Source organism: Salvelinus namaycush, chromosome 39, assembly GCF_016432855.1.
Source record: "Salvelinus namaycush isolate Seneca chromosome 39, SaNama_1.0, whole genome shotgun sequence".
In the NCBI taxonomy this organism is placed as follows: Eukaryota; Metazoa; Chordata; class Actinopteri; order Salmoniformes; family Salmonidae; genus Salvelinus; species Salvelinus namaycush.
Genome location: NC_052345.1, coordinates 3,142,979 through 3,169,447, shown reverse-complemented (window position 1 = coordinate 3,169,447; position 26,469 = coordinate 3,142,979). Strand labels below are relative to the sequence as shown.

General features: G+C 44.7%; 2 protein-coding genes across 6 annotated transcripts in view; one reads left to right on the top strand and one right to left on the bottom strand.

The window, feature by feature from the left end:
- LOC120032823 (CREB3 regulatory factor-like) overlaps window positions 1-25,228 on the top strand; it is a 30,127-nt gene extending 4,899 nt beyond the window's left edge. For all 5 annotated transcript variants that reach the window (XM_038979017.1, XM_038979015.1, XM_038979018.1 and 2 more), the window contains exons 2-9: window positions 7,677-7,920; window positions 8,201-8,317; window positions 8,796-9,627; window positions 14,454-14,633; window positions 14,851-15,040; window positions 15,153-15,226; window positions 19,915-20,046; window positions 22,345-25,228. In XM_038979017.1, the coding sequence (XP_038834945.1) occupies window positions 7,912-7,920; window positions 8,201-8,317; window positions 8,796-9,627; window positions 14,454-14,633; window positions 14,851-15,040; window positions 15,153-15,226; window positions 19,915-20,046; window positions 22,345-22,481 (1,671 nt within the window). In that variant the 5' untranslated portion in view covers window positions 7,677-7,911 and the 3' untranslated portion in view covers window positions 22,482-25,228. The remainder of the gene's footprint in view (window positions 1-7,676; window positions 7,921-8,200; window positions 8,318-8,795; window positions 9,628-14,453; window positions 14,634-14,850; window positions 15,041-15,152; window positions 15,227-19,914; window positions 20,047-22,344) is intronic.
- Window positions 1-26,469, bottom strand: part of LOC120032827 (mitoferrin-2-like) — a 251,179-nt gene that overhangs the window by 37,707 nt on the left and 187,003 nt on the right. The window lies entirely within an intron of this gene.

Genomic DNA, 26,469 nt, shown 5'->3' with positions numbered 1-26,469 from the left:
AATCTAGGATCAGCTTCCCCTCCCCCAATCCTTACTTTAACCATTAGGGGGTTACACCTGATCCTAGGTGTGTCCCTAAGGAGAAATGTCTACCTGGTTTGGGTTTTTAGTTAGATGCTGAACTGATCCTAGAGCTGTCGCTATGGGAGCCTCCGGTTGCATCCCAAATGGCACCCTATTCCCTATGGGCCCTGGTCGAATGTATAGGTAATAGGGTGCTATTTAGGACATAGTCCCAGTGTCCAGGATGGAATGTCTCAGTAAGGCTGTGCTTACGACCTGGTTGGCTGGCACCAGTGGCCTTTGGACTCGGTCTAAGTTATCAACACTCAATAAATGATTGATAGATTGTTGTTTTTATATTCAGACTACTATGGTAGGCTGTAGGCAGTTATGCATTGCAGCGTAGACATTCAATTGGACATTTTAGTCATTTAGTGTGAGCTCATATCCAGAGCAGTTTACAGTTCGGATTAGGATTAGTATTAGGCAGGAACCACACTACACTTTGTTTTTTATATCTAGGGCAGTGGTTCTCCAACCTCTCCCCGGGGAACCTCAGACGTTTCACCCTTCTGTTGTAGCCCTGAACTAGCTCCCCTGATTTACCTAGTCAAGGGTATGTTGATAAGTTGAATCAGGTATGCTAGCTCTGAAATAGATCAAATACTTGGAAGGTGCTTGGGGGTCCCTGAGGAGATCTTTTGAGATCCACTAATCTATGGTACTGTATAACATTAGTAGGCTACAGTACAGGCAGGTAGTTACCCCAGGAAGCCTAGTAGGCAGCTAGACAAAATACATGCATTGTTTTAATATCCAGGCTACTATAGCAATGGCACCCTATTCCCTATATAGTGCACTACTTTTGAACAGGGAGAGATTTCATATATGGAGAGATTTCAGTGCCAACAGAAGTTTAATTTGAATTCCATCATTTAGAATTTCTATCAGTTAATTGCATTTGAATAGAATATTTTTGAATTCATGAATTGAACACATCCCTATGGGCTTTAGCTAAGTCACAGTCTTGTGACATGCAGTAGACCCGGTTCGCACCCAGTCAGTCACAAGAATAGGAGGTGGAAAAGCTATCCTTAGAAGAACCATGACAAGGCTATTCAATTATATTCTTATGGGGCCCACACGCCCTGCTAACGTATCCTGCGCGGCCTGTGATCACCACAGAAGGGAACAGAAGATGCATCCATGTCCCAGAGAGTCTTAGCTTTCAGGAATGGGGTCATAATAGCTTATAGCCCGAACCGTTCAAACTCTAGAGCGAAATGCATAGGAAGAACATGCGTTCAGCAGTAGGCAGCATAGGTACAGTGACAGTGGGCTAAATGGAGACACCACATGAAACACAGCAGCATAGGTTGAGTGACACATCGTGTCAATAGTACAGGGGTCACGGGGAGGTGGAACGGCCTCGGTGACTCTGGATTGGCTAATGGCTACATAACGTATATGATGTCAACACATCAGAATCTTCCACAGCTATAGCCTGTCTTAGTTTCCACACACACACACACACACACACACACACACACACACACACACACACACACACACACACACACACACACGCAGACACACTTTGTTTCCTCATTCCTGTGTGCCTTAGGTCAGCTCAGCAGCATAGCATGATGTTGTTGTTGTTCCTTAAAACTTCTTATGGCTGCGATCCCGTTAAGTGGATGATATGACAACAGCCAGTGAAAGTGCACGGCGCCAAATTCAAACAACAGAAATCTCATAATTAAAATTCCTCAAAGATACATGTATCTTATACCATTTTAAAGGTAATCTTGTTGTTAATCCCACCAAAGTGTCCGATTTCAAATAGGCTTTTCAGCGAAAACACCACAAACGATTATGTTAGGTCACCACCAACTCACAGAAAAATTCTGCCATTTTTCCAGCCAAAGAGAGGAGTCACAAAAAGCACAAATAGAGATAAAATGAATCACTAACCTTTGATGATCTTCATCAGATGACACTCATAGGACTTCATGTTACACAATACATATATGTTTTGTTCGATTAAGTTCATATTTATATCCAAAAACCTCAGTTTACATTGGCGCCATGTTCAGAAATGCCTCCAAAATATCCGGAGAAATTGCAGAGAGCCACGTCAAATAACAGAAATTCTCATTATAAACTTTGATGAAAGATACATGTTTTACATAGAATTAAAGATACACTTGTTCTTAATGCAACCGCTGTGTCAGATTTCAAAAATCTTTACGGCAAAACACAATATTCAATAATCTGAAAACAGCGTTCAGCCACAAAAGCAAGCCATACAGTTACCCGCCAAATTGTGCAGTCAACAACACTCATAAAAAGCATTATAAATCTTCACTTACCTTTGCTGATCTTCGTCGGAATGCACTCCCAGGACTCCCACTTCCACAAGAAATGTTCGTTTTGTTCGGTAATTTACATTTTTACATTTTACATTTTAGTCATTTAGCAGACGCTCTTATCCAGAGCGACTTACAGTAGAGTGCATACATTTTACATACTGAGACAAGGATATCCCTACCGGCCAAACCCTCCCTAACCCGGACGACGCTATGCCAATTGTGTGTCGCCCCACGGACCTCCCGGTTGTGGCCGGCTGCGACAGAGCCTGGGTGCGAACCCAGCCCAGCCTGGGCGCGAACCCAGAGACTCTGGTGGCGCAGCTAGCACTGCGATGCAGTGCTCTAGACCACTGCGCCACCCGGGATGTCCATCATTTATGTCCAAATAGCTATTTTTGGTAGTGTGTTTGGTTAACAAATCCAACGTCAGGAAGTGCGTTCACTAAAAGCTGATGAAATGTCAAAAAGTTCCGTAACAGTCAGTAGAAACATGTCAAATGATGTACTGAATCAATCTTTAGAATGTTTTTAACATAAATCTTGAATAACGTTCCAACCGGAGAATTACATTGACTTCAGATGAGCGATGGAACAGAGCTCCCTCTCATGTGAACGCGCATGGTCAAAGCATGGTCAGGTAATGGCAGACCTGACTAATTCCCCTCCCTTCACAGTAGAGGCATCAGACAAGGTTCTACAGACTGTTGACATCTAGTGGAAGCCGTAGGAAGTGCAAACTCATCCATATCTCGCTGGGATTTCAATAGGATCTCAGTTGAATATCGATACCGATTAATTGGCCTATTTTTATATATATATATTTGTAATAATGACAATTACAGCAATACTGAATGAACAATGAACACTTTTATTTTAACTTAATATAATACATCAAATCTATTCAGTCTCAAATAAATAATGAAACCTTTTCAATTTGGTTTAAATAATGCAAAAACACAGTGTTGGAGTAGAAAGTAAAAGTACAATATATGCCATGTAAAAAAGCTAACGTTTAAGTTCCTTGCTCAGAACATATGAAAGCTGGTGGTTCAATATTCCCAGTTCTTCAATATTCCCAGTTAAGAAGTTTTAGGTTGTAGTTATTATAGGAATTATGACACGTTGACTATTTCTCTCTATACCATTTGTATTTCATATACCTTTGACTATTGGATGTTCTAAAAGGCACTTTAGTATTGCCAGCCTAATCTCAGGAGTTGATATTCTTGAAGTCATAAACAGCGCTGTGAATCAAACATTGCTAAGAGCTGCTGGCAAACGCAGTAAAGTTTGAATGAATGCTTACGAGCCTGCTGCTGCCTACCACCGCTCAATCAAATATTAAATCATAGACTTAATTATAATATAATAAACACTAATACGGTCAAATCCGGAAACTATCGGAAACTATCATTTCGAAAACAAAACGTTTATTCATTCAGTGAAATACGGAACCGTTTCGTATTTTATCGAACGGGCGGCAACTCTAAGTCTAAATATTGCTGTTACATTGCACAACCTTCAATGTTATGTCATAATTATGTAAAATTCTGGCATATTCGCAACGAGCCAGGTGGCCCAAACTGTTGCATATACCCTGACTCTGCGTGCAATGAACGCAAGAGAAGTAACACAATTTCCCTAGTTAATATTACCTGCTAACATGAATTTATTTTAACTAAATATGCAGGTTTAAAAATATATACTTCTGTGTATTGATTTTAAGAAAGGCATTGATGTTTATGGTTAGGTACATTCGTGCAACGATTGTGCTTTTTTCATGAATGCGCTTTTGTTAAATCATCACCCGTTTGGCGAAGTAGGCTGTGATTCGATGATAAATTAACAGGCACCGCATTGATTATATGCAACGCAGGACAAGCTAGTTAACCTAGTAATATCATCAACCATGTGTAGTTAACTAGTGATTATTTTAAGATTGATTGTTTTTTATAAGATAAGTTTAATGCTAGCTAGCAACTTACCTTGGCTCCTTGCTGCACTCGCGTAACAGGTGGCCAGCCTGCCACGCATTTTCCTCATGGAATGCAATGTAATCGGGGATCCAAAAATTCTGATTACCGATTGTTATGAAAACTTGAAATCGGCCATGCCGATTAATCGGTCTACCTCTAGTGTGTGCGTGTGTGTGTCAGGGTTTCCATTAGTAAAATGTGGTGCCGGGCTTTTGACCGGACATTTGAGAAATGTACCGGGCCCATCTGCATTGTAACCTGATCAGGGTGTCTACCCACGGTGGTCAGAATGACAGAAATCACATTCAGATTATGGTAATTCATATTAACAGAACATGCAAGTCAAAGATACAACAATGTGTCATCCTTCTTACCGAATTCTGATGCACACTTTGAAGATTCTAGAATAACTGTCCACATTTACTTTTCCTCAGACAACAAGACGAGTAACAAACAGCAAATTAACTAGCCTGTCAATCTACTATCCCTCATAGTAGAAACGTTCACCTATTCTATTGGTCAACTTGACAACAAGACGAGTCACAAACAGCAAAATAACTAGCCTGTTAATCTACTATCCCTCATAGTAGAAACGTTCACCTATTCTATTGGTCAACTTGACAACAAGACAAGTCACAAACAGCAAAATAACTAGCCTGTCAATCTACTATCCCTCATAGTAGAAACGTTCACCTATTCTATTGGTCAACTTGACAACAAGACGAGTCACAAACAGCAAAATAACTAGCCTGTCAATCTACTATCCCTCATAGTAGAAACATTCACCTATTCTATTGGTCAACTTGACAACAAGACGAGTCACAAACAGCAAAATAACTATCCTGTTAATCTACTCTCCCTCATAGTAGAAACATTGAACTATTCTATTGGTCAACTTGACAACAAGACGAGTCACTAACAGCAAAATAAAAGATAAAGGGCAATATGGAAGTCTTTATAAAATAACTGCTTCTGCTTTTGTATGGTGGGATTTTGACGAGGCTACTTCAAAGCAAGGTAAGACATGCCTCATAATATGAAGTAAAACTTTCAGGTTTCAAACAATTCAGTATATGTTTTCAAAATGCATACTGCCTCCAACTCATTGCAAAGTGGTGGGTGACACGCTGAAGCCTGCCTACCGTTTCCTATGCACTGGAATGGTGGATGGGAAACGTGCTTTAATTACCAGTTGAGAAATACAAATAGTATCTCTTTTTAATTGTGGTCATTCAAACAGTTTTTAACACACAATTGTATTTAGGATAGTTGTGCAATGATTGGGCTTATAGAAGCATGTTTCACTCCAGCAGCAACAAGCTGTTTGAGGAGCTGTAGCAGCAGCTCTCGTGCTGTCGGACAGATTTTCTGCTCAAACTAGGTTCTGTATCTGTTTGCTGTGTAAAAAGCGGCAATTTAATTCCACTAAATTATGCAAATTAACCTTTAGGTGGTACTGGTACTGTATATATGACTGTTCTCTTTACATTGCATCGTATCCATCTATATTTGGAGTGCAGTGTGAGCGTTGAAAGGAGTCACCTAAGGACATGAGCTCTATGGGTGGGTCTCAATAGTCTTCACCCTGTCTCCTCTCCTTCTTCTGGTCTGATCTGAAAACACAGCATTTGTCAAAGTGAAGTAAATCAATGTAATATGTATAAAATCCAATCAGGTGTCTGCAAGATTCTAAAATGGATTAAATATAACAAATTCCTCTTCAATCTACACACAATACCCCATAATGACACAGCGAAAAACAGGTTTTTAAAATTTTTCACAAATGTATTAAAAAAAAGAAAAACAGAAATATCTTATTTAAATAAGTATTCAGACCCTTTGCTATCATATTCGAAATTGAGCTCAGGTGCATCCTGTTTCCATGAATCATTTTTGAGATGTTTCTACAACTTGATTGGAGTCCACCTGTTGTAAATTCAATTGCTTGGACAGGATTTGTAAAGGCACACACCTGTCTATATAAGGTCCCATAGTTGACAGTACATGTCAGAGGAAAAACCAAGCCATGAGGTCGAAGGAATTGTCCATAGAGCTCAGAGACAAGAATGTGTCGAGGAGCAGATCTGGGGAAGGGAACCAAAACATTTCTGCAGGATTGAAGGTCCCCAAGAACACAGTGGCCTCCCTCATTCTTAAATGGAAGAAGTTTGGAACCACCAAGACTCTTCCTAGAGCTGGCCGCCCGGCCAAACTGAGCAACCGGGGGAGAAGGGCCTTGGTCAAGGAGGTGACCAAGAACCCAATGGTCACTCTGACAGAGTTCCTCTGTGGAGATGCGAGAACCTTCCAGAAGGACAACCATCTCTCTCAATCAGGCCTTTATGGTAGAGTGGCCAGACAGAAGCCACTCCTCAGTAAAAGGAACATGACAGCATGCTTGTAGTTTGCCTAAAGGCACCTGAAGGACTCAGACCATGAGAAACAAGATTCTCTGGTCTGATGAATCCAAGATTGAACTCTTTGGCCTGAATGCCAAGCATCACGTCTGAAGGAAACCCGGCACCATCCCTACGGTGAAGCATGGTGGTGGCAACATCATGCTGTGGGGATATTTTTCAGCGACAGGGACTGGGAGACATGTCAGGATCAAGGGAAAGATGAACGGAGCACAGTACAGAGAGATTCTTGATGAAAACCTGCTCCAGAGTACTCAGGACCTCATACTGGGGCAAAGGTTCACCTTCCAACAAGACAACGAACCTAAGCACACAGCCAAGACGACGCCGGAGTGTCCTTGAAGGGCCCAGCCGGAGCAAGGACTTGATCCCGATCTAACATCTCCGGAGAGACCTGAAATTAGCTGTGCAGCGACGCTCCTCTTCTAACCTGACAGAGCTTGAGAGGATCTGCAGAGAAGAACGGGATAAACTCTCCAAATACAGGTTTGCGAAGCTTGTGGCGTCATACCCAAGAAGACTCGAGGCTGTAATCGCTGCCAAAGGTGCTTCAACAAAGTACTGAGTAAAGGGTCTGAATAGTTATAAATGTCATATTTCCGTTTATTACTTTTGATACATTTGCAAAAATGTCTAAAAACCTATTTTGCTTTGTCGTTATGGGGTATTGTGTGTAGATTGAAGAGGGAAAAAAACGATTTAATCAATTTTAGAATTAGGCTATAACGTAACAAAAATAAAGTCAAGGGGTCTGAATACTTTCCGAATGCACTGTATATCTGGGAAACTGGCCCCAAGAGCTTTGCTTATGTGTCCTTAGATGACTTCTCTCACATATCTTGTTTAGACTATTGAAACCCACCCACCCCCATGATACCTTTCTCTCCCCGTCTCCTCTCCCCCTTTAGCGGTCCCAACAGTAAGCAGCGAGCACCGTGTCATGTGAGCACCGCGTCAACCCTAAAGCCTTGACCTCTCACCCCTGACCCCGTGAGGTCACAGATGGTGACTTCCTCCTCCTTCCTCCATCCGGGTCTTCAACAACAGTCAGTGAGCAGTGTGTTGTTGGTGTGTGTGTTATGTTCCGGCTGAACGCTCCAGCGGCACCCTGACCACCTCCTAACACCACCCACCGCCTTGGGCATGCCTCAGGTACACCACGAATCTCTGTATATTCTGTGCCGTACTAAGAGTCGTTTCTTAGCGGTTTTATTTGAGTGAAGGTGATAAAATTGCTTTCCAACTTGAATATTGATATTAATTGACTGTCTACATATCTTGTCCTGTAATAATACATGTACAACAGAGATTGTGATTCTGATACTGATTACAGACAATATATTTAGACAGAAGTTCTATTCTGTTTGTAATGATGCTAGTGACAATGGTAGCTCAGCAGAGTAATGTGTGTGTGTGTGTGTGTGTCCTATAGCCGGGCATGAATGGGATGGAGCCTGCGTTTGGCGAGGCGTATGGGAGCCGTGGCTGTCTCCTCAGCCCCTACCCCCTGGCTGTCTCCCCTCTAGGGGGCAGGACCCAATATGACCAGGTAACTAACTCACTAACTGCTTGTAACTGCTTCTAAGGTCCAGGTGTCTGACACATGAACATGTGTTTATTATGTGTCTTGTCCTTGTAATCTGCTCTACTACCACACTGCCTGGACTGCATGTTATTACACTGTTATTACTATGTTCTATCAGTGTTAACAGACACACCTGTTGTTTATTATGGTGATGTCACCACAGAGCTGCAGTGAACAAGACTCTATTTCTATGTCTGTAACATAGATCAATGTAAAGTAACGGCACATTCTAACCATGTCAACAATGAACAATGCTCTTCTCCCTCCCTCCCCTCCTCCCCACCCCTCTCCTTACCTCCCTCCCTCCCCACCCCTCTCCTTCTCCCCACCCCTCTCCTTACCTCCCTCCCCTCCTCCCCACCCTCCCTCCCTCCCTCCCCACCCCTCTCCTTACCTCCCTCCTCCCCACCCCTCTCCTTACCTCCCTCCCTACTTACCTCAGAGCGTGCTCCTGATGCTGGGCTCTCCAGCGATGCCGCGGAAACGGCCCTTCGAGTTGCTAAGCGACCTGGTGGACGACGGGGGCTTCGGCGAGGAGCTGCACGTGGAGCGCTGGGACGTGTCGGCGCTGGATGACATCACGCGGTACACCAAGCTGGGCCTTGGGGGAGAGCTAGCGAGCACCGAGGACGCCGTGCTGATGGGCCGTTGGAGCGGGACCCGGGAGGAAGAGGAGGAGGAGGAGGAGAGGAGGAAGAGGAAGGCACAGGCCATAGCTCAGCAGCAGACATCACATGTAACCACGATGATGGTAACACATCTCCACGGAAACGGCATCACGATGACCCCCGACCCCTGTCTAGGCCACGCCCAGAGAGGCAGGGTGGTCAGAGAGGAGGTGGGACTTGATGTTACCATGGCGATGGAAAGGGTGACAGAAAAAGGAGGACAGGATGGGGGGATGAGGGTTCCTACGGTGGAGGTGTACCAGGTGGCAGAGGAGGAGGAGGTTGCCGCAGCTGTGTTGGCAGCGGCGGAAGCCGTTGCCGCAGTGACGGAGACGTCTGGGATTCCTCCGGGGGGGTCAGTGTTGGAACACAACTACTCTCTGACCCAGGGGGGGGATAGACCCTCGCCCTCCAGCCCCAGCTCTGAGACAGAGACAGAAGTAGAGGGGCAGGAAGAGGGAGAGCGGGAGGAGGAGGAGGAGGAGAGGGAAGAGCAAGAAGAGGTATTGGTGGAGGAGGAAGAGGAGGAAGAGGAGGAGGAGGACGGAGCAGGGGATGAGACTGCGGTGGAAGCAGAACTGTCCAGCTCGTCAGAAACAGAATTTGGTGAGTTCTGGATTCTGGAGTTCTGGGGTTCTGGAGTTTATGATGTGATCTGGAATGTCTCTGAGCTTTGATATGACCTATTTAGTCATAGCTATGTCACTTTTTCTACTCTATTTTCATCTGCGTATCTTCTGTCATTCCTGCAAATTTGAAAAGTTTTGGTTGAGCCAATCTCAGCCATTTGATATCAGACAAGACAGAGTGACTGATATGTGTTCATGAAACATCACTCTGCCTTGTTTTGGTGTCTATTGTCACACTCCTATTGTTGTATGGTGTGTGTGTTTGTCTGGCAGAGTGTGTGTGTGTGTGTGTGTGTGTGTGTGTGTGTGTGTGTGTGTGTGTGTGTGTGTGTGTGTGTGTGTGTGTGTGTGTGTTTGTCTGGCGGAGTGTGTGTGTTTGTCTGGCGGAGTGTTTGTATGCGTTTGTCTGACGGAGTGTGTGTGTGTGTGTGTGTGTTTGTCTGGCGGAGTGTGTGTGTGTGTGTTTGTCTGGCGGAGGGTGTGTGTGTGTGTGTGTGTGTGTGTGTGTATTTGTCTGGCGAAGGGTGTGAGTGTGTATTTGTCTGGCGGAGGGTGTGTGTGTGTGTTTGTCTGGCGGAGGGTGTGTGTGTGTATTTGTCTGGCGGAGGGTGTGTGTGTGTGTGTGTTTGTCTGGCAGAGTGTTTGTATGTGTTTGTCTGACGGAGTGTGTGTATTTGTCTGGCGGAATGTGTATGTGTTTGTCTGGCAAATCAAATCAAATGTTATTTGTCACATACACATGGTTAGAGGATGTTAATGTGTAGCGAAATGCTTGTGCTTCTAGTTCCGACAATGCAGTAATCAATGCAGTAATCAATGCAGTAATCAATGCAGTAATCAATGCAGTAATCTAAGCTAACAATTTCACAACAATTACCTTATACACACAAGTGTAGAGGAATGAATAAGAATATGTACATAAAAATATATGAATGAGTGATGGTATAGAACGGCATAGGCAAGATGCAGTGGATGGTATAGAGTACAGTATATACATATGAGATGAGTAATGTAGGGTATGTAAACATTATATAAAGTGGCATTGTTTAAAGTGACTAGTGATACATTTATTACATCCAATTCTTTATTATTAAAGTGGCAGGAGTTGAGTCAGTATGTTGGCAGCAGCCACTCAATGTTAGTGATGGCTGTTTAACAGTCTGATGGCCTTGAGATAGAAGCTGTTTTTCAGTCTCTCGGTCCCTGCTTTGATGCACCTGTACTGACCTTGCCTTCTGGATGATAGCGGGGTGAACAGGCAGTGGCTTGGGTGGTTGTTGTCCTTGATGATCTTTTTGGCCTTCCTGTGACATCGGGTGGTGTAGGTGTCCTGGAGGGCAGGTAGTTTGCCCCCGGTGATACGTTGTGCAGACCTCACTACCCTCTGGAGAGCCTTACGGTTGTGGGCGGAGCAGTTGCCGTACCAGGTGGTGATACAGCCCGACAGGATGCTCTCGATTGTGCATCTGTAAAAGTTTGTGAGTGTTTTTGGTGACAAGCCAAATTTCTTCAGCCTCCTGAGGTTGAAGAGGCGCTGCTGTGCCTTCTTCACCACGCTGTCTGTGTGGTTGGACCATTTCAGTTTGTCCGTGATATGTACGTCGAGGAACTTAAAACTTTCTACCCTCTCCACTATTGTCCCGTCAATGTGGATAGGGGGGTGTTCCCTCTGGTGTTTCCTGAAGTCCACGATCATCTCCTTTGTTTTGTTGACGTTGAGTGTGAGGTTATTTTCCTGACACCACACTCCGAGGGCCCTCACCTCCTCCCTGTAGGCCGTCTCGTCGTTGGTAATCAAGCCTACCACTGTAGTGTCGTCTGCAAACTTGATGATTGAGTTGGAGGCGTGCATGGCCACGGAGTCATGGGTGAACAGGGAGTACAGGAGAGGGCTGAGCTCCAGTGTTGAGGATCCGCGGGGGGGAGATGTTGTTACCTACCCTCACCACCTGGTGGCGGCCCGTCAGGAAGTCCAGGACCCAGTTGCACAGGGCGGGGTCTAGAGGCCGACCGATTGTGATTTTTCAACACCGATACCGATTATTGGAGGACCAAAAAAAGCCGATACCGATTAATCGGCCGATTTTTATTTTATTTATTTATTTGTAATAATGACAAGTACAACAATACTGAATGAACACTTATTTTAACTTAATATAATACATCAATAAAATCAATGTAGCCTCAAATAAATAATGAAACATGTTCAATTTGGTTTAAATAATGCAAAAACAAAGTGTTGGAAAAGAAAGTAAAAGTGCAATATGTGCCATGTAAGAAAGCTAACGTTTAAGTTCCTTGCTCAGAACATGAGAACATATGAAAGCTGGTGGTTCCTTTTAACATGAGTCTTCAATATTCCCAGGTAAGAAGTTTTAGGTTGTAGTTATTATAGGAATTATAGTACTATTTCTCTCTATACCATTTGTATTTCATTAACCTTTGACTATTGGATGTTCTTATAGGCACTTTAGTATTGCTAGTGTAACAGTATAGCTTCCGTCCCTCTCCTCGCCCCTACCTGGGCTCGAACCAGGAACACATCGACAACAGCCACCCTCGAAGCATCGTTACCCATCGCTCCACAAAAGCCGCGGCCCTTGCAGAGCAAGGGGAACAACTACTCCAAGTCTCAGAGCGAGTGACGTCACCGATTGAAACGCTATTAGCGCGCACCCCGCTAACGAGCTAGCCATTTCACATCGGTTACACATGTTCTAGCACGATCTCGGGAGTTGATAGGCTCCCGAGATAAACAGCTCAATGCTTGAAGCATTGCGAAGAGCTGCTGGCAAAACGCATGAAAGGTCTGTTTGAATGAATGCGTACGAGCCTGCTGCTGCCTACCATCGCTCAGTCAGACTGCTCTATCAAATATCAAATCATAGACCTAATTATAACATAATAACACACAGAAATACGAGCCTTTGGTCATTAATATGGTCAAATCCGGAAACTATCATTTCGAAAACAAAACGTTTATTCTTTCAGTGAAATACGGAACCATTCCGTATTTTATCTAACGAGTGGCATCCCTAAGTCTAAATATTGCTGTTACATTGTACAACCTTCAATGTTATGTCATAATTATGTACAATTCTGGCAAATTAATTATGGTCTTTGTTAGGAATAAATGGACTTCACACAGTTCGCAACGAGCCAGGCGGCCCAAACTGCTACATATACCCTGACAACACAAGAGAAGTGACACAATTTCCCTAATTATAAGAAATTCATGTTAGCAGGCAATATTAACTAAATATGCAGGTTTAAAAATATATGCTTGTGTATTGATTTTAAAGAAAGGCATTGATGTTTATGGTTAGGTACATTGGTGCAACGACAGTGCTAAATCATCACCCGTTTGGCGAAGTAGGCTGTGATTCGATGAGAAATTAACAGGCACCGCATCGCTTATATGCAACGCAGGACACGCTAGATAAACTAGTAATATCATCAACCATGTGTAGTTAACTAGTGATAATGTGAAGATTGATTGTTTTTTATAAGTTTAATGCTAGCTAGCAACTTACCTTGGCTTCTTGCTGCCCTCGCGTAACAGGTAGTCAGCCTGCCACGCAGGCTCCTCGTGGAGTGCAATGTAAGGCAGGTGGTTAGAGCGTTGGACTAGTAACCGGAAGGTTGCAAAAACGAATCCCCGAGCTGATAAGGTAAAAATCTGTCGTTCTGCCCCTGAACAAGGCAGTTAACCCACCGTTCCTAGGCCGTCATTGAAAATAAGAATGTGTTCTTAACTGACTTGCCTAGTTAAATAAAGGTGTAAAAAAATATATTAAAAAATTCAGATTGTTATGAAAACTTGTAATCGGCCCTAATTCATCGGTCGACCTCTAGTCGTGACCCAGGGTCTCGAGCTTGATGACGAGTTTGGAGGGTACTATGGTGTTAAATGGGGAGCTGTAGTCGATGAACAGCATTCTCACATAGGTATTCCTCTTGTCCAGATGGGTTAGGGCAGTGTGCAGTGTGATTGTGATTGCGTCGTCTGTGGACCTATTGGGGCGGTAAGCAAATTGGAGTGGGTCTAGGGTGTCAGGTAGGGTGGAGGTGATATGGTCCTTGACTAGTCTCTCAGAGTGTGTGTGTGTGTGTGTGTGTGTGTGTGTGTGTGTGTGTGTGTGTGTGTGTGTGTGTGTGTGTGTGTGGCGGAGTATGTGTGTGTGTGTGTGTGTGTGTCTGGCTCACAGGAGGTTGGTGGCACCTTAATTGGGGAGGACAGACTGATGGTAAAGGCTGGAGCAGAATCAGTGGAATAGTATCCCGTAGATCAAACATGGTTTCCAGGTGTTTGATAACATTCCATTTGCTCCGTTCCAGACATTATTATGAGCCGTCCTCCCCAGCAGCCTCCACTGGTCTGGCTGTGTATGTGAGAGCGAGAGTGAGCGGTGTGTGTGCGTGCTCTGTGGTGTGTGTGAGTGTGTGTGTGTGTGTGTGTGTGTGTGTGTGTCTGGCTGTGTTATTCCCTCTATAAGTCAAGGTGGTTGAGACAGACTGGATGGCCCAGACTCTGTCTGAGTCAGACAGCCTCTAGTTGAAAGCCAGGGTGTGAAGCCCAGTTTACAGGGAACAGGGACATGAGAGCTGACTGGAGGAATGTTGAGATCACTGAAGTGGATTGGGAAAGAACCTGCTGCATATGAGGATCTTCTTATTTGTTTGTGTGATTTTTTATATAGAGGAGCATTTAGTTGTGTGCGCGCATATGTTAACATATTTTTCTATTCGGGGGGGCTGTGTGTGTGTCTGTGTGTATCATCTCTGACGTCCCTGTCCCTCCAGAGGTGGAACCAGAGCGGGGGTGTGGTCCAGGGGAACGGCCCCAGAAGAGAAGGTGTTTCTGGGAGTACCGCCACGCTCACACACGGGACTCTGGGAGACAGAAGAAGACTGGAGGGGAGGTCCGATGGTCTCTCTCCTGGAGCTCTAGCACCCTACCTAGTACCCTATACCGCAGAGAGGGTAAGCACACTAGCACCCTACCTAGTACCCTATACCGCAGAGAGGGTAAGCACACTAGAACTACCTAGCACACATCTTGTAAACTACCTAGTACACTATCTAGAGTGGGTAGGTACCCTACCTCGTCACTTCTTCTTCCTCTGTGGTCGTTATAATGAACTTATTCTGAGTGCTTAGTGCTCCACAGCTGGTTTGTAACTCATCCCTCTCTCCTCAGGAAAGAAGGGAAGGCGTAAAGCGAGGAAGACGGACGCCAGCGACCTGACCCCTAACCCTGTGAAGCTCACAAACATCGGCGAACAGCTGCAGAAACTCAACGCCACCATAGATGGGATGGGTCCTGTTAACGACCTGCCTGTTGTGGCCAGGGCACGCTCCCGCAAAGAGAAGAACAAACTAGCTTCCAGGTACAGAGGGAGGAAGAGAAGTTTATTTGTTGTTAGGCCCACAGAACAGCTCCATCTCTATCTTTCTGTCTATCTGATGGAGTGTGTCCTGACAGTACTTGTGTGTTCACAGGGCCTGTCGGTTGAAGAAGAAAGCGCAACACGAAGCCAACAAGATCAAGCTGTGGGGACTCAACCAGGAGTACGGTTAGTACCAACATGGCAACCCTAACCCTGCTCTCCCTTTCCTTCCTCTACCAAACCTGGCAACCCTAACCCTCCTCTCCCTTTCCTTCCTCTACCAAACCTGGCAACCCTAACCCTCCTCTCCCTTTCCTTCCTCTACCAAACCTGGCAACCAAGGCCTCCTTTCCCTTTCCTTCCCCTATCTAAACCTTGTCACTGACTACTACCAATGTGCTATCGTGAGAATGATTATTGAGAGATCTCTTAATAACTAAGTACATTCCAAAGGGTAGGTTTAGGTTTAACAGAGCAAATGAAATGAAATGTATCATCAATGAGATGATTAAGGCCTATACAGCATTTGCAAAGTCATCAACAGCTATTGTTTCAATTCAACCTAGGGTTCAACTAAAAATAGACAATTCAAGCTTTGTTTGATTTCACATTTTATCTTCAAGTTAATCATTAATATGTTGGATTCGCGTCTCCATCTCAACCAAAAATCTAAGTTAAAGAATGCACTTTACATCAAGTTTGATTTGATTTATCCCTATTCTTTAACTTTGATTCTTGGTTGAGATTGAGACGTGAATCCAACACATAAATGATTAATTTGTAGACAAACTGGAATTAAAGCCAGAAAATCTACATCTCAACACATTTCAATATCACTTTTACAACGACCTTCTAACTTATCGACACGTTAACAAATATTATGTTGGATTCACATGTCCAACTAATCCCAAAATAAAGGTGTTTTTAAGCCAGTGGCTCAGATGAAACTATCCAAGCATTCGATATCCTTCCAATGCTGATATTTGGCTGCGTTATTACAATTCAATACTAGTTCTGTAAGACAGTAAACAGCCTAAAGTTAAGGCTGTCTGACAAACGAATGTAACAGTATTTATTCAGCCTTAAAAGGAGTAACACACCCATGGCCACATGTTGAGGCCTACAGTAACTATACATGTCTTCTTATGGCATCATAGAAAGCGTGCAGGTCTGTGGCGATGTTCACAATTGCTATAATAATCTGAACAGAATCTCAAACAGTGTTGGTCACTTGCACCATGTACTTTAATGTCATCTCAACTGTAATCCAGGTAATTTGGTTGTGCTGTTAGCTGAGGCACAGTGATGACACGTTCATATCTGCCATCGTGTTCCCATTTGAACTTTGTTGTGCGTTTAAATGGTTGAAAGTGCAGTGAAACACATTTAGATGACATCTGAACCAGAAATCAGATGTTGTTTTTCCATTGGAATTTGGCTTTCAGGCGGTTGAAAGCATAGTGATAACACTGGGATTTCCACTACTTCTGGCTGTCTTTTTGAGTGGGAAAATAAAGGTTGAAATCTGATTGAACAACATCTCAACCAGGGGTGAAAGTAGAATCCATTTCTTCCCAGTATGGGACCTCCTACGTGTGCAAGCGCTCGTAAAACAATCACTTCAAAGGTCTCCTTTACTAGGCTACCCGCAACATATTAGCAGCCTCCCAGCAGTGGTGAATGGAAAGAGACGTCTGTTACACAAAACGGCAAAAAAATTTAATGACATTTGCCAGAATGAATGTGTCCACTGCTGTCCACGGGCGTTTCGGCCACTCATCTCTGCCTTGGCAAAATGTCAGTGTTCTCGTCGACCCACATCGCATTTTGAAGCGTAGGCCATACCACCCGTTTTCAAGTCCATTTGTTAATGTTTCATGCATCTGACATGCAGTAATGATAAATAACGGTGTAATATCCTACCGTTTTCTAGACATTTAGTTTTCATTCTGCTGACTCATGTTTCACCGATATGGAGCACCCCGCTATTTGTTTTGCCTGGATGCCGTACTGCCTTACTTTCACCCCTAGTCTCAACCACATATTACCCACATTTCCACGTTGAAATGACGTGGTGTGCCCATTGGGAAGCTACAGATGTAGGATCTTAATTTTGAGTTTGCTACAGTGGGAAAATAATCCTGCAACAACAGGAAATTTGAATTATTATAATTTCTTGTAGGGGTTGATACATTTTACATTAGGGCAAAATAAGTCTGACATTTTAAAGTGGAATTTACTAACTTTAGAGGCCTTTTTAAACCTTGAATACACTACAAGTTTTCATTTCCTGCTGTGCATGAAAATTCTCAGCAACAAAAGACTGATCAAATGAAGATCCTACATCTGTATTGTACATCCGCATAATGGTTTCTATGGTACAGCACAGTAGGGGAAATGGAACAAAGACGATCTTCCCCTCTGCTCCTCTCCTCTGTAAAACAACACGCTCTTCCCCTCTGCTCCTCTCCTCTGTAAAACAACACGCTCTTCCCCTCTGCTCCTCTCCTCTGTAAAACAACACGCTCTTCCCCTCTGCTCCTCTCCTCTGTAAAACAACACGCTCTTCCCCTCTGCTCCTCTCCTCTGTAAAACAACACGCTCTTCCCCTCTGCTCCTCTCCTCTGTAAAACAACACGCTCTTCCCCTCTGCTCCTCTCTGTAAAACAACACGCTCTTCCCCTCTGCTCCTCTCCTCTGTAAAACAACACGCTCTTCCCCTCTGCTCCTCTGTAAAACAACACGCTCTTCCCCTCTGCTCCTCTGTAAAACAACACGCTCTTCCCCTCTGCTCCTCTCCTCTGTAAAACAACACGCTCTTCCCCTCTGCTCCTCTCCTCTGTAAAACAACACACTCTTCCCCTCTGCTCCTCTCCTCTGTAAAACAACACGCTCTTCCCCTCTGCTCCTCTCCTCTGTAAAACAACACGCTCTTCCCCTCTGCTCCTCTCCTCTGTAAAACAACACGCTCTTCCCCTCTGCTCCTCTGTAAAACAACACGCTCTTCCCCTCTGCTCCTCTGTAAAACAACACGCTCTTCCCCTCTGCTCCTCTCCTCTGTAAAACAACACGCTCTTCCCCTCTGCTCCTCTCCTCTGTAAAACAACACACTCTTCCCCTCTGCTCCTCTCCTCTGTAAAACAACACGCCCTTCCCCTCTGCTCCTCTGTAAAACAACACGCTCTTCCCCTCTGCTCCTCTCCTCTGTAAAACAACACGCTCTTCCCCTCTGCTCCTCTGTAAAACAACACGCTCTTCCCCTCTGCTCCTCTGTAAAACAACACGCTCTTCCCCTCTGCTCCTCTGTAAAACAACACGCTCTTCCCCTCTGCTCCTCTCCTCTGTAAAACAACACACTCTTCCCCTCTGCTCCTCTCCTCTGTAAAACAACACGCTCTTCCCCTCTGCTCCTCTCCTCTGTAAAACAACACGCTCTTCCCCTCTGCTCCTCTCCTCTGTAAAACAACACGCTCTTCCCCTCTGCTCCTCTCCTCTGTAAAACAACACGCTCTTCCCCTCTGCTCCTCTGTAAAACAACACGCTCTTCCCCTCTGCTCCTCTCCTCTGTAAAACAACACGCCCTCCCCCCTGCTCCTCTCCTCTGTAAAACAACACACTCTGTGTATCAGGTAGAAAATCACATTGAAGTGACTGATGGCAACACAACGCCTATAGTGGAGCTGAAGTGTAACCCTCCCTCTTTCCCTAGTTGGACCTAACCCTCCTTTCCCTCTCCAGATAAAACTAGCAACCCTACCCTCCCCCAAGCCAAACCTGGCAACCCTTTTCTCCCCTTTCCTCTGCCCAAACCTGGCAAATTCCCCACCTCCCTCCCCTACCCAGTCCCATCCAAACCTGACAACCTCCCTCTGCTCTCCATCCTCTCCCCCAGTCAAATCTCCCACTCCTCTTCCCCAGTCAAATCTCCCCCTCCGCTTCCCCAGTCAAACCTGGCAACCCCGGGTTAACCTGTTGGAATCTTCCCAACAGCCCTTTTGTTGCAGGAATTCCAAACATTCCAGAAGGCGGGCCAACATTCCGCTGCCTGAACGGGCGGGGGCTTGTGATTGGGCCTTAGTGACGGATGGAGGGAAGGAAGGGGACTAACAGAGGTCTAGGAGCTGGAGGCTAGGCAGGAGTTTCACCTCATTTGCTCCCTCTCTTCATTTCCTCCCTCTCTCCCTTGCTCTCTCTCTCACCCCCACCACCCCATAAACACACACACTCCCCTCTCTCTTCCTCCCTTTCTCTCGTTTTATATGTGTATACAAGCCTCATGTTTCCATGTGTATAAGCAGTGGACTGGGGAGTTCACTTCAAAATGACTGGAGCTGGGACACCTGCCAACTCTGGACAGCCTGACCTCCATTACTCTACAAAGTAATGGGTGTGTGTGTGTGTGTGTGTGTGTGTGTGTGTGTGTGTGTGTGTGTGTGTGTGTGTGTCTGTGTGTTTAGCGTCTCCCAGAGAGCCTGTCCTTTGGAGGCAATAGAAGGAAATCTGGAGCGAAGGATGAAGGATGTGTGTGAATAGAAAGAGAGGAGGGGAGGGGTGGGCTGTGTCCCCGACAGGGAGATTATTATCTATATTAAGGAGACAGAGAGCATTATGGGAACTGTAGTACATCATGCTACATTATCCATCTTCTGCCTGCCAACTGAACCCTATTCAAATAGAGCACATTGATTTCATTATACTATGAACTGAACAGTATACTGCTACTTCAACAGATGTTGATGTTGTTTATCCCCTGTGTGTGTGTGTGTGTGTGTGTGTGTGTGTGTGTGTGTGTGTGTGTGTGTGTGTGTGTGTGTGTGTGTGTGTGTGTGTGTGTGTGTGTGTGTGTGTGTGTGTGTGTGTGTGTGTGTGTGTAGAGAACCTTTTGGGGGCATTGCTGAGGATCAAGGAGGTGATTGGTCAGCGGGTGGAGCGCAGCGGAGAGGAGGTGGACAAAGATGAACGAGGGATGACCCAGAGACTGGAGGACATACTGAAAGAGTCCAGCGGTGAGAGGGAGGGAGAGAGGGGGAGCGGGAGGGGGGAGGGAGGGAGAGAGGGGGAGGGGGCGGGAGAGAGGGAGGGGGGGCGGGAGGGAGAAAGGGGGAGCGGGAGGGGGGAGAGAGGGGGAGCGGGAAGGGGGAGGGAGGGAGGGGGAGCGGGCGGGAGAGAGGAGATTTTCTGGAAATTATATTTAACATTTTTAAATGTTTTATTGTTGGACATAAAAGACTGTAAATACACCAGCCAATCAGCTCCAAGTGTTTTTGTTTTTGGAAATCTGTTCCATGGTATTCCCACGCATAATAGAGAGGTATATGTGAAATGTAAGCCAGGCTTGTGAGATGATTATGTTTTAGATAAATATTATACACTACCGGTCAAAAGTTTCAGAACACCTACTCATTCCAGAGTTTTTCTTTATCTGTACTATTTTCTACATTGCAGAATAACAGTGAAGACATCAAACTATGAAATAACACATATGGAATCGTGTAGTAACCAAAAAAAGTGTTAAACAAATCAAAATATATTTAACATTCTTCAAATAGCCACCCTTTGCCTTGATGACAGCTTTGCACACACTTAGCATTCTCTCAACCAGCTTCACCTGGAATGCTTTTCCAACAGTCTTGAAGGAGTTCCCACATACGCTGAGCACTTGTTGGCTGCTTTTCCTTCACTCTGCCGTCCGACTCATCCCAAACCACCTCAATTTGGTTTTGGTCGAGGGATTGTGGAGGCCGGGGTTGTCACTCTCCTTCTTGGTAAAATAGCCCTTACACAGCCTGGAGGTGTTTTGGGTCATTGTCCTGTTGAAAAACAAATGATAGTCCCTCTAAACCCAAACCAGATGGGATGGCGTATCTCTACAGAATGCTGTGGTAGCCATGCTGGTTAAGTGTGCCTTGAATTCTAAATAAATCAGACAGTGTCACCAGCAAAGCATCCCCACACCATAACACCTCCTCCTCCATGCTTTACGGTGGGAAATACACATGCAGAGATCATACGTTCACCCACACCGCGTCTCACAAAGACACTGCGGTTGGAACCAAAAATCTCCAATTTGGACTCCACACCAAAGGACAGATTTCCACCGGTCTAATGTCCATTGCTTGTGTTTCTTGGCCCAAGCAAGTCTCTTCTTATTATTGGTGTCCTTTAGTAGTGGTTTCATTGCAGCAATTCTACCACAAAGGCCTTCTCCCCTGAACAGTTGATGTTGAGTTGTGTCTGTTACTTGAACTTTGTGAATCATTTATCTGGGCTGCAATTTCTGAGGCTGGTAACTCTAATGAACTTATCCTCTGCAGCAGAGGTAACTCTGAGTCTTCCTTTCCTGTGGTAGTCCTCATGAGAGCCAGTGTCATCTTAGCACATGATGGTTTTTGCAACTGCACTTGAAGAAACTTTCAAAGTTCTTGACATTTTCCAGATTCACTGACCTTCATGTCTTAAAGTAATGATGGACTGTCATTTCTCTTTACTTATTTGAGCTGTTCTTACCATAATATGGACTTGGTCTTTTACCAAATAGGGCTATCTTCTGTATACCACCCTACCTTGTCACAACACAACTGATTGGCTCAAATGCATTAAGAAGGAATGAAATTCCACAAATTAACTTTTAAGAAGGTACACCTGTTATTTGAAATGCATTCCTGGTGACTACCTCATGAAGCTGGTTGAGAGAATGTCAAGAGTGTGCAAAGCTGTCATCAAGGCAAAGCAGGCTATTTAAAGAATTTCAAATATAAAATATATTTTGATTTGTTTAACACTTTTTTTGGTTACTACATGATTCCATATGTGTTATTCCATAGTGTTGATGTCTTTACTATTATTCTACAATGTAGAAAATAAAGACAAACCCTTGAATGAGTAGGTGCTAAAAAACGTTTGACAATAATGTATATGTTTGGGCTTCTTGTGGTCAATTTCCAGTCTACTAATTATTTGTAATTATGTTCCGGCCCCCTGACCATCCGCCCCAAGAAATATCAGCCTGTGGCTGAATCTAGTTGATGATCCCTGTACTAAAGGATCCAGCGGTGAGAGATGGAGGGAGGGGACGGAGGGAAAGGAAGGGAGGGAGGAAGATGGAGGGAGGGGAGAGAGGGAAAGAGGAAGATGGAGGGGGGGGGACGAAGGGAAAGGAAGGGAGAGAGGAAAAAAAACGACCCAGATTAGAAGCGTAAAGACACAGAGAGTTCAACAGGGGGAAAAGACATCTCTCTCCATCTCTTCTCTTCTTCTGTATCTACAGTATCTCTATTCTAACCTCAACATCTGTGTGTTCTCAGGTCCTCTAGTGGCTGGACGGACCAAAGAGTTTGTCCAGAGAATCCTGGAGGTGAGTGGAGGGGGGCTGACCAAGACTGGGGCCAAGGGCAAAGACACACAGACCCCCTCTGGACCGGGAGAGGAGACAGCTGTCTAATGTACCCGCCATCACCCATAACCCCCCCTGGACCGGGAGAGGGGACAGCTGCCTAATGTACCCCCATCACCCCCTCTGGACCAGGAAAGGAGACAGCTGCCTAATGTACCCCACATCACCCCTGACCCCCCCCGGACCAGGAGAGGAGACAGCTGCCTAATGGACTGGCCAACACCACCAGCTCTCCTCCGACACAGCCACCCACTCCTACCGTCCCCCACTACACTCTGTCACCTGGAGAATAGGTGGGTGGAGAAAGGGATGGAGGGGGATGGAGAAAGAGAGGGAGGAGCAGGTGGAGGAGGTGGGGGTTACAGGTCAACAGAGACTGAGGTTTGAGTTCAATCCTCCCCTCTGTTTCAGCTCTGTTTCCTTCTGTCTCTTCAGTAGCGCTCTGTAACACACTCTTCTTACCTTCAGCTAATTACCAACACAGGCTAGCTGCTGACGGTGTGTGTGAGTCAGCTGATCTGTGGCTGTGTGTGTGTGTGTGTGTAGTATGAATGTGTGTGGTTGGTTTAATCTTTCCCTTCTTCAGTAAACTGTATTGGTATCCCATTGTGCCTATATGAATAGACATTGCACTGTTTGTAGATGATAGAGACGTTGGCAGGGGGTCGGCATGAGGGTAGGGTAGGAAGAGAAGTGGGAGGGACAGGGGGGAGGGTCATGTTCAGTAGGCCACAACGTTCCTTGGAAGGTTCAGAAAGAAATGGACTGTATGGAACAGACGTGCATCTCTGACATCTAGAGTAAGGAGTAATGTCCTCTCTATTCACAACATTGCTATCTGCAACGTTTGGCAGGTTTGGTTACACCCTCCTGGAATCGACCCTGCTAGTAAAGATCAGTGGGATGAGCCTCTTTTGACCAGCGAGCAACGTAATTGGTGCTTGCCACAGAGGGCATAAATGAGCACTTTGATTCGTAGCTGTATCCTGTCTATTCCCCTTTGAGAAACACCTGGGTCCTGCTCATCAGGCACCAAACGTAACTGGGAAGATTACCTGGACTTCTCCAATAAGAAACGCAAATGTTTGTTTTTTCCATTGCAAAACATCTTAAAACGTTTTGTTAGGTGCCCTAATGAACATGACCCTGAAAATGCAAGTTCCTTCTCTCAGAACGACCAGAGAACAGAGGATGAACTGTGATAACACCAAACATCAAAGCAACTGTAGCAGCTAAGACTTGCGGAGCTTTCGTCAGAGTTATAAGGAAGAAAAATTAACTTTAAAAAAAGTAGCTATTAAATCCAACCGACCAAAGATGACACGAACAGCTGACATTTCAAAGAACTGAAATGAAAGCTGAAATGAAAGCTGAAGTGATCAGCTCTTACCTAACCCTCTCACTCCTACTACTGCCATTATCCAATCATTGTATCATCAATCTGAAGATGGCGTTGAATTAATTAACAAAAAAAACGTTGATCGTGTTAATGATTACCCTCACACATCCTTTATGAAAAGGACGCCTTTTGCTACCTGTATTGCCTGAAAGGTCGATTTGATACGTCAATCAGACATTCATTAAATCACTGTTAACATTTAAATCTGAGAGGAGTGTTGGGTGAGGCTAGCGTATACAGGACATGCCCATAGAGATGAATAGAGGGCGCACTTCCCATTAAGTTAGGTGTTCTCTCTTTCCCATCTCTATGGAAGTGACAAAGCTCCTATCGGTCTGCCTTTAGCGCTACAGCATAACGCTGTCTGGGTGTTTGTGTTCAATATAAATAGAAAACAAAAAGGGATGCGTCTGTCCTCCACGCCTTCTCCACGCCTTCTGATTCGTCTGACTCCTAATGTGAACCTGTAGTGCACCTTCCTTTCTTAAAGGCAACAAGAGTCAACAGCTATTGTGGTGGAGCGTTTTTGTTACATTTGTCGTTAAAGTTGTTTGTGTTTTGTTGTTTTGTTTACTCACAAAGCCATGCTCCCACAAAGTGGGGATGGTCTTTTAACGACTAGAGAGGGTCTGAGTTCTGTTCTCCCATAGAGTTAGAAAGAGGGCCTATCGTTTTTTTTCTACAGCCCTCTTTCTAACTCTATGGTGCTGCCTTTGTTGGCCAAGCCAAAGGTGGTCGGTCTTGTAGCAGAAGTCCGACGTGATACAGACCAGAGTACATTGTGTTTTAAAGGCCAGTGAGTGTCGTTGGTCACGCCAGTCACAAAACCTATTTGCACTGCGGTGGGTACAACCAAACACCTTCTAAAGAGTAATGTATCTGCACCTTTTTTAAACATGATTATTGATTGACAGCCTATTTGTTGTATTTGGTCATGGTTTTCAACAACAGAAACTATTGTTGTCTGGGTCTGTAAATGGTGAATATGGTTTCTGGTTCAGTATACTATAGTATACGGTGCTCTGGTGAAATGTAACTTCTCACCTGAGCAACAACAAAATGACAGAACATCTTGCCAACGTTAAAAGGGCAAAGGGTGTTAACCTTGAAAGAGCAATGTTGTGTTAACCTTGAAAGAGCAATGTTGTGTTAACCTTGAAAGAGCAATGTTGTGTTAACCTTGAAAGAGCAATGTTGTGTTGAAGTTGAAACTGTGTTAAAGGTCCAATGCAGCCATTTTATCTTAATATCAAATCATTTCTGGGTGAAAATGAAGTACCTGACTGTGATTCCAGTTAAAATGGTCAAAAAGAAACAAAACAAAAATAGCTCCTTAGCAAAGAGCAATTTCTCAAGCAAGAATTTGGACAGACTGTTTGGGAGTGGTCTGAGTGGGGAGGGGAAAACTGCCAACTAGCTGTTATTGGCAGAGAGGTTTGGAACTCTTTCTTATTGGTCTATTAAGTAATTTGCCACCTGGTGATGTCACCAGGCAGGCCAAAACTCCATCCCACCAAAACAGGCTGAAATGTTCAAACAGCTCTTACAATAAAAGTGCATTATCATAATTTTGACATATTAACCAAATCAAATGTTATTTGCCACATGCGCCGAATACAACAGGTGTAGACCTTATAGTGAAATACTTTGTTCAGCAGCTTTATGGCTTGGGGAAGAAGCTGTTAAGGAGCCTTTTGGACCTAGACTTGGCGCTCCGGTACCGCTTGCCGTGCCGTGGAAATATATATAAAACACAGGAAATCAAATTTTTGTCTGCACTGGGCCTTTAACGTTGAAAGGGAAATGTTGTGTTTGAAGTGCCTACTAGAGCTATGAGCCACATAACCTAGAGTACAGTATGCCTGAACAAAACAACCTAGCAATGAGCATACCTACTGGGCACAGACTGGTTGAATCAACGTTGAATTGACGTCTGTGCCCAGTGGGTATTTACCTAACGATGTACACAGTCAAAGCAACCAAACAAGAGAAGAAATAAATACATTCACGGCAGGACAATTTCAGAGGTGGGAGTGACAGATCACCATGGCGATGTTAAGCAATACTGTTCTGTTTTTTCAAAGAGAACCAACCTTGAGAAACCGGGCTGCGTTCCAGAGCCAATGTTCCATAAAAACGTTCCATTCTCACCTATGGAAATTCCATCCTTTAGAACGCCCCACCAGCGTGCTAAAGGGTCATTTACCTTCAACTATTTGGCGCTCAGGTGCACCGGCTGCTGCTGCGGTGATGGTCCTCAAAACTGAGGTGTGAAGATACTTAGAAACACTGTTTCAATACTTTAAAAAAACATCCTTCTCTTCCTTGACATTATCACTAATATGATTTTCAAGGAGGAGAGGAAAGAAGGAATGAAGCATTTTTAAACGTTTAAAACAGAGCAAGAGGACACAGGATGGTTATTACCCAGTACAAAAACGAAAAACTCCTATCAGGCTTCAATCTGGAACGTTTTCGTGTAACTTTGGTAGTCCTGAACGCAGCCCGGAGCACTGTAAGGGAACACGATGCCAAAGACAGATGGTGGCTGGATTAAAAGAAGATACACTGGAGAGGACGACCAAATGGACAGTCAGGTCTGACATTACGTTGAGGCACTGTCCTTTTACTAGGAGA